At 38.1% G+C, this 12,500-nt stretch overlaps 1 protein-coding gene across 1 annotated transcript in view; it reads left to right on the top strand.

The window, feature by feature from the left end:
- The window catches only part of LOC119597008 (putative cytochrome P450 120), a 15,913-nt gene that overhangs the window by 2,525 nt on the left and 888 nt on the right, over window positions 1-12,500 (top strand). Inside the window, exons 2-8 of the mRNA XM_037946432.1 lie at window positions 1,600-1,861; window positions 2,137-2,282; window positions 2,405-2,591; window positions 3,104-3,229; window positions 7,880-8,031; window positions 8,184-8,504; window positions 8,611-12,500. The exon at window positions 8,611-12,500 is cut by the window's right edge and continues 888 nt beyond it. Coding sequence (XP_037802360.1) covers window positions 1,603-1,861; window positions 2,137-2,282; window positions 2,405-2,591; window positions 3,104-3,229; window positions 7,880-8,031; window positions 8,184-8,504; window positions 8,611-8,742 — 1,323 coding nt within the window. The 5' untranslated portion in view covers window positions 1,600-1,602 and the 3' untranslated portion in view covers window positions 8,743-12,500. The remainder of the gene's footprint in view (window positions 1-1,599; window positions 1,862-2,136; window positions 2,283-2,404; window positions 2,592-3,103; window positions 3,230-7,879; window positions 8,032-8,183; window positions 8,505-8,610) is intronic.

Here is a 12,500-nt window from a genome sequence, read left to right as displayed (position 1 = left end):
AGTGTGCTTATATATATATATATATATATATATATATATATATATATATATATATATATATATATATATATATATATATAATATATATATAATTATATAATATATATATATATATATATATATATAATATATATATCATTACATTATATTATATATATATATATATATATATATATTATATATATATATAATATATATTTTATTAATTATTATTTTTTAACTGCTGTTCAATATATGTTGTTATAAGATTATTGTTGAAATACCTAAATTTCATGCATGAGCAATTCATATCTATTTATCCTGGGCTTTATCCTAAAACTATCTAATATCTTATTAAGCTGTCTGTATTGTGTAACATTTTTACAAGAATAGAAGTGAGGAAATATTTGAAATTGTTTACATTTTCTTTATGTAGGTAACAGTTCTGTCCTTATATTTTCATTTACCAAGAATGAATTCTTATGCAGATTAAGGTGTGTGAATATACAGATACAACTTGACAAACCTGAATCTCAGCTATTGAGAAGTCAAGCTGAGCTCTTGATAAAGACATTACAATCTAAAGGCTAATTATATATACATTTGTTTTATCATATGTTTATTTTTATCCACAGATATATTATCATAATTTTTTTATTGCTTCAGATAAGACTGGAGGCACATTTTTCCTTTTTCCTTTAAGTGAGGGAGAGAGAGGCAGAAAAGGGGAGAGGGAGGCAGAGAGAAGGCAAGAGAGGGAGGGAAAGAGAAGGCAAGAGAGGGAGTGAGAGAGAAGGCAAGAGAGGGAGGGAGAGAGAAGGCAAGAGAGGGAGGGAGAGAGAGAAGGAAAGAGAGGGGAGAGAGAGAAGGAGAGAGAGAAGGAAAGAGAGAGAGGAGTGAGAAGGATAAAGAGGGAAGGAGATGGGAGGGTTGGAGAGAGGGAGAGTGGGAGGGTTGGAGAGAGGGAGAGGGAATGGGAGAGTGGGAGGGCAGGAGAGAGGGAGAGGTAGAGTGGGAGGGCAGGAGAGAGGGAGAAGGAGAGGGAGAGGGAGAGTGGGAGGGCAGGAGAGAGGGAGAGGGAGAGTGGGAGTGCAGGAGAGAGGGAGAGGAAGAGTGGGAGGGAGAGGGAGAGGGATAGTGGGGGAGGGCAGGGGAGAGGGAGAGTGGGAGTGCAGGAAAGTGGGAGAGGGAGAGTGGGAGGGCAAGAGTGAGGGAGAAGGAGTGGGAGGGCAAGAGAGAGGGAGAGGGAGGGAGGGAGAAAAGAGATAAGGGATGGAAGATGATTAGGAAGATGAGAGAAGGGGAAGTGGAGGGAGAGAAAACGTTGGATAGGAAGAGGTTGTGAGAGAAGGGAGAAGAGAGTGAGAGGGGAAAAGAAGAGAGGGGAAAAGAAGAGAGGGGAAAAGAAGAGATAGAGAGAGAGAGAGAGAGAGAGAGAGAGAGAGAGAGAGAGAGAGAGAGAGAGAGAAAGAGAAAGAGAAATGTATTTGCAAATGTGACTTTTTTAATATTACAAAATATACTGCTGGTAAAGCTTGGAATTTACTTATAATATATACCATTTGCATAGCTCCTAATGCAATATTCAACATCTGATAGCATTCTTGAATTATTTTTCAGAAAATGCTAGGGAGGTCAAATAGTATAATTGGCATTGTGAATCGGAACAAGCGACAGGCCAAAGATGGTTCGATCTCTAAGACTCTCCCTGGCTCTGCGGGTTGGCTTTGGTCAGACCAGTCCCTCCGCTTCTACCAGGATGCGCTCAGTTTTGTGGAGGCTGGGATCAAACAGCACAAGAGCCGCATTTTTCTGACACGCTTGTTTTTGAAACCATGCGTCATTGTTGCAGATAATGAGGTCCTGCGTGAGCTCTTGACAGGTAGGTTTTTTTTGAAAAGTCAGTTAGTTTGGTGTTGCTCCTGTTATATAATTCATTTATCATAATACCAGATGATGGCATTGCATAAAGAGTAGGTATTCTATAATAGTCAGTGATTATTATTATTATTATTATTATTATTATTATTATTATTATTATTATCATTATTATTATCATTATTATTATCATTATTATTATTATTATTATTATTATTATTATTATTATTATTATTATTGAACATTCAGACAATAAAGTATTTCTTCTTTCTTTCTCAGAGAAGAATGATGATTATGAAGCTGGCATGGATGAATATTTTGATCTCTTTGGGGATAATCTCTTATTTATGAATGGAGCAGAAGCTAAGTTGACAAGAGAACTTCTCTTCCCTCTGTTTAATCAGGAATCTAAGTCAGGATATAAGGTACACTTGCATCATCAAAGAATTTCATTTGAATATATGTTTTAGTTTTGGTTTGAGACTTCGTCATGGTTTCATATATTATCTGTAAGCAAACTCTTTTTCTTTTTGTGGTTGCATCACAGGTTATTACAGAAGATCTACTGAGAACCTGGGTTTCTGAAGTAGACACTGAAATACCTTTTGATGTTTATGAATCCACAAAGAATTTTGCTTTGCTCCTGAACCTGCGACTTTACCTTGGACTTGACCACACAAAAGAACCAGATCTTGTGCAGATGTTCACCACAGTGGCAAGCACCCACTGGCATGGTATGTTTGAATTGCTATAGTATTAAGATTTATAGCATATTTCTTTATTAAGGTTTGTCATAGTATTGAGCTTTATGGCATATGGTAAAGAGCATTCTAGAAACTTGCATTAATAGATATAATAACTTATATTACTATTTTGACTAGATATAAGAATAATTTGATATATGCTAGCCAAATAGGGCAGCAGAGATTATTTGAATATTGAAGTTCATTATTGACATGCATGTGAAGTAGGAAACTGCAGTATGCTAGAATAGAATTTAGCCATTGTTATTTGCTATGCTTCATGTATTCTTCCTGCAGTGTAGAGTTAGAGTTAGTATATGCATGTGTATACATTTTTTTTTTTTTTTTTTTTTTGTAAGAATTTCTCTAATAACTTTTTTGATAGTCACACCACAGTATTTGTTTTTAAATACATATTTTGCATTTTAAAGTTGAGAACTGTTAGGTCTAGAAACACAGACATTCTTATTTATATTCAATCTTATGTTTTAAATTTTTCCAAGGTTTGTGTTCCCTACCTGTAAACATTAGAATTCCTGGTCTGAAGTCCGGCTTTGGCACGGCAGTTGAGGCTAAGGATGAACTGCTGGCTCTGCTGCGGAAGCGACTCTATGAAGATAGTAATCATGGTGAGACTTTTTCTTATTTCGGTTATAAGTTCTGCTTTATAATTTCTCCTTCTATTCAAGAATTTTCTATTTGAGAATGTGAACGTGCAGTGGATTGCTGATGAAACCTTTAATTTTGTGCTCGATACATTTCTTTCTGTATTATAGTGCATTATGGTAAATGTGCAGAAACACAAACAGTCTACAATGTGATATTGGTACATTGAAAGAAAATATTATTTGTTTTTGACAGATAATTTGTTTATAATAGGAAACGTAATGCTGTTTGTGGTATTTCTAAATAACGTGGAAATAATTAGATTATATGATATGTTACTGTATTGCTTTTTAAGTTAGTACAATAATGTGAACTGATAATAAAGCAGTGATTGGATAAAGAATCAAATATATATATATTTATATATACATATGGATATATATATATATATATATATATATATATAATATATATATATATATATATATATATATATATATATATATATATATATAATATATAATATATATATATATATTTATTTATTTATTTATATATATATATATATATATATATATATATATATATAATATAATATATATATATATATATATATATATATATAATATATATATATATATATATAATCTATAATATATAATCAATCTATAATACGCTCGGCTCGGGGGAGGTGGGCCTTGCCAGTCCTCCTCCCCCCAGAATGACCCTCTGGCAACGTCTTGGAAAAATGGAAATGCTGGGGGGAGGGGTGTTGTCCCTCCCACCCAGCAAGTAAGGCGGGCTGTGGTCCCGCTGGGAGGGCAAATTTCGGGGTGCAGGATTGGAGCGAGAGTTACTCGTCCCGCCTGCGCCCCGGCAGGCGCCAACCCACCATGAAGCTTGTGGGGAAAGCCCTCGGGAACCCCACAGGTGGATAGGCGGTCCCACAGCCTGCCGACCCCCTTTATCTGGGGCTGTGTTGGTGGGGGCGGCAGAGGTGGCGTGCACCCGGAGTGACCACCCGAGGCTTAACCTCAGGCGTGCTTTCCGGGTAGGCGCTTGGAACATCCGGTCCTTGCGGCAGGATGAGCGGTTACCTCTGCTATCGCGGGAATTGAAGCGACTGGGAGTTGAGGTGGCTGCCCTCTCAGAGGTGAGAAGACCTGGTAGCGGCACGATCAGTGTGGGTGGTTACACCTACTACTGGTCGGGCCGCAGCGATGGTCACCACCTCCAGGGTGTAGCCATAGCCATCTCCAGTCGACTTCAGCCTGCGGTAGTCGAGGTGACACCGGTTGATGAGCGTATCATGGCATTGAGACTGAAGCATGCTTTTGGCTTCATGTCTCTTATTGCTGTATACGCTCCTACCGATGTACATAAAACCGATGTGAAAGAGGCGTTTCTACGCCAAACTCGCATCTGTGGCAGACGATTGCCCCCGGCGAGACATTCGCATTGTTCTGGGCGACTTCAATGCAGTATCTGGCTGTGACCGAGCTGGCTACGAGATGTCTGTCGGCCCCCATGGCTCAGGAGCTGATCCCAGCAGCGAGAATAGCCTCATTCTCCGGGACTTTGCTAGGTCCCAGAAAATGAGGTTTCTGCGCTCCTGGTACCAGCGCTCCAACTCGCATCGCTGGACTTGGTACAGCGATACGGGTACAGTGGCCAAGGAGATCGACCACATTCTTGTCAGCACGCGATGGAGGATCCTCCAGAACTGCAGGGTTTACCGGAGTGCTGAGTTCTGTGGCACCGACCATAGGCTGCTTGTGGCTACCCTGTGGGTCCACTTCAAAACTCCCCGTCCCTCCAGTGGCCACCCTAAGGTGTTTCACTTGGACAGACTAAGGGAGGAGGAGTGTGCCCGTGGGTTCGCCACGGCAGTCTCTGACCGATTCTCAGAAACCAGCAACCTGACGGATCCAGTTGCTCTGTGGGAGTCCTTCAAGCGCGTAACACTCGAAGCAGCTCAGGAGTCCATTGGCGTACGCCCAAGGACAAGGCAGAATACCATCTCCCTGGAGACATTAGAGGCCACTGAAGCGTGTCGCAAGGCTCGGCTAAATGGGAATCAAGTCTTGCGTCGTTCCATGGTGCGTAGGGCTCGGACACTGCTGAGAAGGGACAAGGAACAGTTCATCAGGAATCTTGCTGAGGAGGTCGAAGGCCATTTCTTGGTAAATGACCTTCGCCCTGCCTACCAAGCCCTGAGAAAAACTGAACCCTAAGCCCTCCTCACAGATGACTGCAGTCCGATCAGCGGATGGACGGATCATCTCAGATCATGTTGGGGTTCGTGAACGTTGGGCTGAGTATTTTGAACAGTTGTACCAGGTGGATCCTCCAACAGTTAGCTTGGATGCAAGCGATGTCTCAGTGCCTGTGCCGGACCCACCCATCAGCGAGGAACCTCCTACCCTAACAGAGGTTAGGCTGGCGATTTCCAAGCTGAAGAGTGGGAAAGCTGCAGGCATATGTGATATCCCTGCTGAACTGCTAAAGGCTGGGGGTGAACCTATGGCTCGGGGCCTGCATACAGTCCTGACTGCCATTTGGCAGTCTGGTACCATTCCCCCTGACCTGCTGAGGGGCGTGGTCATCCCTCTCTGGAAGGGGAAAGGGGATCGATGGGACTGTAGCAACTACCGTGGCATTACACTGCTCAGCATACCAGGCAAGGTTCTCGCTCACATTCTTCTGAAACGGATCCGCAACCACCTACTGAGGCACCAGAGACCGGAGCAGTCTGGATTTACTCCTGGCAAGTCCACAATAGACCGTATACTAGCGCTTCGAGTAATTGTGGAACGCCGTCGTGAGTTTGGTCGTGGGTTGCTTGCAGCCTACATCGACCTCAAGAAGGCGTTTGACTCGGTGCATCGGGAATCGCTATGGGAGATCCTGAGGCTCAGGGGAATTCCGACACAGATTATTGGCCTGATAGCAAGCCTCTATACTGGTACTGAAAGTGCTGTAAAGTGTGGTGGGGGTATGTCGAACTTCTTCCCTGTTAATTCAGGGGTGAGGCAAGGCTGTGTCCTTGCACCCACACTTTTCAACACTTGTATGGACTGGATAATGGGCAGAGCTACTAGCCAAAGTCAGTGCGGAGCAACACTAGGCAATATTAAGGTCTCGGACCTTGACTTTGCCGACGATGTTGCCATCCTATCTGAGTCCTTGGAGTCACTTGTGGCGGCTCTTGATGCATTTAGAAATGAGGCGAAGCCCCTAGGCTTAGAGGTCTCCTGGACCAAGACCAAGATTCAGGACTTTGGGGGCCTGTTAGGGGAACCCGTTCAGTCGATCCATGCTTGCGGCGAGGACGTTGAAGTCACAGAAAGTTTTACATACCTTGGTAGCGTAGTCCATTTCTCTGGGTTGTCAGACCAAGAAGTCAGTAGACGGATTGGTCTGGCAACAGGAGCCATGAACTCGATCAACAAGAGCGTTTGGAGATGTCGGTACCTATGCAGAAGGACCAAGCTGCGTGTCTTCAAGGCCTTGATACTTCCAGTTTTGCTCTATGGAAGCGAAACCTGGACGCTATCCAGTGCCTTGGAGTCTCGCCTTGATGCCTTTTGTAACAAGTCCCTTCGCCGGATCATGGGGTACAGTTGGCAGGACCACGTGTCCAACCGGCGGTTACACCGTGAGACTGGCATGGGACCTGTTACTTGCATAATCCGGGATCGCCAACTCCCGGCTATATGGCCACCTAGCTCGCCTCCCTATGGACGACCCTGCCCACCAGGTTGTCTCTCTGCGAGACAACCCTGGGTGGAGGAGACCTGTTGGGACGTCCTAGGAGATCATGGCTTGGGCAGCTCGACGAGACCTGTCGTGAGGAACTAGAGATGGGCCGTGTGCCTGCCTGGAGACTCGCCTCGAGGGATCCTCGTGGCTGGAAGCGAAGGGTGGATGCGGCCATGCGCCCCCGTCGGCGTTAGCCCCTTGATGATGATGATGATATATATATATATATATATATATATAATATATATATATATATATATATATATATATATATATATATATATATATATATATATATATATATATATATATATATATATATATATATATATATATATATATATATATATATATATATATATATATATATATATATATATATATATATATACATATACATATACATATACATATACATATACATATACATATACATACACACACACACACACACACACACACACACACACACACACACACACACACACACACACACACACACACACACACACACACACACACACACACACACACATACCCACACATATACATATATATATATATATATATATATATATATATATATATATATATATATATATATATATATATATATATAAATATCTACATATATGTATGTATGTAAGTATGTATGTATGTAATGTATGTAATGTATGTAATGTATGTAATGTATATAATATATAAACTGTATAAACTATATATGTATATATATATATATATAGACACACACACACACACACACACACACACACACACACACACACACACACACACACACACACACACACACACACACACACACACACTCACACTCACACTCACACACACACTCTTTTAGAGGGAAATAGTTTGTAATGAAGGATGTTTGTCAAAGTCATACTTTCCTACAGCTTTCTTGGAGAACATGCGTGAGAGTGTTCCCAATGAGGAACTGCAGTTGAACCACCTTCTTGTGTGCTGCTGTGCTCTCATTCCAAAAGTGTTTGCGTCAGTCCTCACGTCATTCATTCTAATGGCTCCATCATGGAAGGCTTTCTATCAGGTGGGGGTGATTGTGAGGATTTCTGTTTTTTTTCATTATTTCAATGGAATTTGCAAATGTTTGTTACTGGTACAATTTCATAAATGTAATCCCAGACATTTTTGGTTTTGATAAAGTGAATAAAAACTCCCATCTGACTACTTGGCTGACAGGCATGTTCATCAGAGGAAGAGGAAGACAAGGCACTGGATTCAATTTTGCTTGAGGTTGTCCGCTTGATGCCCCCTCTTGCAGGTGGCCGTCGTGTAGCCTTACAGGACACACAGCTCAGTGGCTATGAGATATCTGCTGGAATGGTGATCCATTTCAACTTCTTTGGGGTGCATACAGACCCTAAGATTTTCCCACAGCCAAAAAAATTTTGGCCGCAGAGATGGAGCCAGGATAACAAAGATGACCGAGGAAGAATTTTTGCCTTTGGAGCTGGACCACGAGAATGCATTGGAAAGAGGATGATTTGGGACATAATGATGGTTAGTAGTCTTAATGTTTCACCTCTGCACTTGGCTGTAAGGGCTCAACTCTGATGTTTTTACCATGAAAGTTGAAATTAATATTCAACCCTTCTTTGTATTCCAGATGTTTTGCAAAACCTTTGTAAAAGAATTTGATTGGGTCATCACAGATGACCATCTGAAAGAAATGAAATACATCCCTGCAGTCCGGCCAAAACAGAAACCACAGATAGAATTGCACTCGACAAGGAAATAGTACGATAAAAAATATATAATTCATGCTCATTCATACCTGTAGAAGAAAGTATGAATGGGAAAGAAATTCTGATATTTATTATCTTATTTATTCTTATTCAAACCTTCTTCTACCACATTCTCAAGGATTGCTGTTCAATCTATTTTTGCAAATGGGCATAATTAGACTACTTTGGTTACAAACGGAATGATATACAATTATGTATGCTGATACTCTGGTGATCAGCTTAAACTGTGATAAGAAATAGCATGAAAATGAAAGCATTGAATATGATAGCACAACAATTTTCACAAACTGCAAAGTAGAATAGTGGAGTTGTACATTCAAGCAACACCTTCTTTCAAATCTTATTATAATTCATTTGTTATAAACTTTTACTTTTCCCCACAGTCTTTGAAGATTTCATATACATGAATGCTATTTAGCATTTTGTCACATACCCTAGACAACTGAAGGAAAAGTATTGATTTGTTTTGTTGATAATGAAATTTATAGATACTGATATTTGCATAAGTTTTATCAAATTGTTTTATTCTGTTTAAAAAGTTAATTGAAAACTTTTTTTTCAAAGATATTTAAGTATTTTTAACTTTCTGTTTCTTTAGTAATTTACATACTAACAAATTATCAATGTTTAAAGAAAATCTGATTTTGATTTCTATATATTTCTGCACTCTTTTATTATATGTAGGGTTTATAAAAGCCAATTCCCACTTATACTCTTCACACCAAGTAACCTGAATACAAGGCATGGTGATGGAATCTTGTATCAGCATCAAAATTGCCATGACATGTAGAAGGATCACCTGGTGCCTAGAGGTTTTACCCTGAAGTCAGAGAGGACCTAAGTGGCCTGTCTCTTTCATATAGTTGTAATATTTCCTTTCATTATTTGTAATGTGATTAATTGTTTGAAACTTGAGCTTACAGCTGCATTACACAGTGAATGTTGTATGTATTAGGGATTTTAATCCCTTTTTTGTGATGTATTAGGGATTTTAATCCCTTTTTTGTGATGTATTAGGGATTTTAATCCCTTTTTTGTGATCAGATTTTTTTTCTCTTTTTTTCATTGGCAATCAACAGATATACAAACAGATATTTTATCACATTCAAAGGATCTCTATTGTTGGTAATGTGCACACATTTAATTCTTATAATTAAGGTATATTTTGTCCGATCTTAGGTTTGGTTCATTTATAAAATTTAGCTGAAATATTAGGGAAAAAAATGATGGTACAGTTAAGAAATGTCAGAAGGAAAAATACTTTAATTTTTTTTATGGATGTATAAGAAAGCTCCCAGATAAGTGGATTAATTACACATCCATATATGTTACAAGACTAGAGAAGGCATTAAATATCTTATGTTGAAAGTTATGGTTGTTTAATATTGGATTAAAAATTGTGTGTTATTAAATGTATTTTACTTAAGGTGTATAGACTATAAAAAAAGTGACCCCATGCTCCTTTATCATTATCTCTATTGAAATTATATACAATTTTTGTTTAGTAGCATCATTATCAGACAAGAATATAATTAAGCTGTTTTACTGGGATATCCTTAATAAAAAACAATCTTGAGCAATCCCTCTCAGGTGCTCATCTGGCAATTCATGGTAAGTCTCATGATGTGAAGATAGGAAATTATTTTGTAGTAATTTTCAGGATATTTCTAATGTCTCTGAGTCTTGCCTTTAGTGATCTGTTCCCATAAACACTTAGAAGATAGTTCTTGAGGCTATTGCTTCTTGTAATGTGGCCAGCAGAACCCACTTTTCTTTGTTAGTGTTCTATGAAAGTGAACAGCAAGTTCTTTATTTTCTTAGTGACTCATGACAACTCAAAAGTATCAAACTTTGTCTATCTATTTCATAAATGTAGTCATGTTGTGTTACATAATCCTTCCTAATGAGTGCAATCATGAACTTGGTAAGACAATTTCCTTTGAAAAATGAGATAATGATTTCAAAGTTAAATGTGGGCTGATATTGAAATCTAATATGATTTTGAAACATTTCTTTCAGAGAAACTTGTTTCTCTCACAAAAAAGTAAAGTTATGTGGAGCTGTTTCATTAGATTGTTAAATGAACTAATATAGTTTATATGATTTTACATGTGGTAAAGGAGAGGTCTGTTCTTTTTGCAGTCTATACAAAGGAAAAGAATGTGAATACAAATTATAGAGGTTGATTCACTGAAAAATATTTCTTACAAAAAATAGAGGTTATACAAACATTGGTGAGACTGATATATTAAAGGTGCTATACTCTAAAGATATGAAAATGCAAAAAAAATTATGGCATCTTGGTATTCAATAGGTGATAGTTTGAAATTATTAGAAAATTATACCCATGCAATGGGGGGTCAGAATAGGCTGCTATGAGAAGGTAAAAGTAATGAAACTTGTTGCATGTATCAAGAATCTAGTCCATGATGCATACTGAATTCTATAAACATTTATTGCTATTTACTTTAGAGTACATTTTGATTTAAAGATCTCTGTACAGTTATATGGCTATTTTTGTATGAATCAATATTCATAAGTTATATTTTTGTAAGAGATGACTATCAGTTAGCAAGTTTAATATGTAAGAAAAGTTATTCTATATTAAGCCTGAACATGAAATTTTATTATTTTTGCTACTTCTGTTATATAAATGCTTATATTTTTGTGTTTGTGGTGTTATTCAGTAATGTATAAGAATGTACTGGAAGAAATGAGAAAATATGACAATTTGACATGCTGCTAACATTCTCAGGTCTTAAATATTACACTGCTGTACAGTTTAAATTCTATCTCATTTAATGTATTGAAACAAACTGTATATTATCTAAAGGCAACCAGTGTCACTTGAATACCTCTTTTGCATAAAGACTCCACATTTGTGAAAATGTTATAATTGTCTGTTGTGTCCTATGTTGAGCAATGACTTGATTTAAAACTTGGAATACTGTAAAAGCTGTCTCTGTGGTATATCCATAATATCATTTTGTGTATATAATGGTGAAAACAGATTAAGGTCAGTCGATGCCCAAAATTCAGCCCAGTAATTGTGCCCCTTCTGTATATCTCAGGTGCAACATAATATCTAACAAGGTTGATATGGGTAATGAAATACAGCAGAAATCATTAACCCATAATGTTTTTTCTGATGCTGTTATTATTATTATTATTATTATTATTATTGGCATTATGATAATTATGATATTATTACACTATAATTACACTAATAGCAATAGAATTAATTTAAAATATCTTTAAAAAATCAAGGAAAATTGTAAACAGGTGAGATAGGTAGGACTAGTAACTGACCAAAGTCTTGTGGAGTCATGTATACATGAAAATCAACAAGCTAGAATCATATCCTGGCAATAATGGGTTAAGAGGTTCTTAACCATTTCACAACCATGTCCACTCCTAGTTCTTTAGTTTGTCCTTATTACTACATACTTCCAATAACATCTTTAGTAAAATAATGAACTTATCCTTAATGAAAAGGGAAATTGAAAAAGATAGTTTTAAGTATTTATTGAGTAAAGAATACTGTTTATGCATTTGCACTCATATACACAGCAACAATTGTTCAGAGAATTCCATTGAGTAAGCGGTGTTTAATTACCAGGTTAAGAACCTCTGTTGTAGATCTTGTTTGTGTATCTGGAATTCCATAAAATCTGATGGCTGCACCTATTTATGGTGCCCAACATCCTTGACAATGTTCAGTATTCAATCCAGGCCAGAGTAAAGCAAGCCA

This window comes from Penaeus monodon, chromosome 38 (assembly GCF_015228065.2).
Source record: "Penaeus monodon isolate SGIC_2016 chromosome 38, NSTDA_Pmon_1, whole genome shotgun sequence".
NCBI lineage: Eukaryota > Metazoa > Arthropoda > Malacostraca > Decapoda > Penaeidae > Penaeus > Penaeus monodon.
This window is presented reverse-complemented; position numbering and strand designations above follow the sequence as displayed.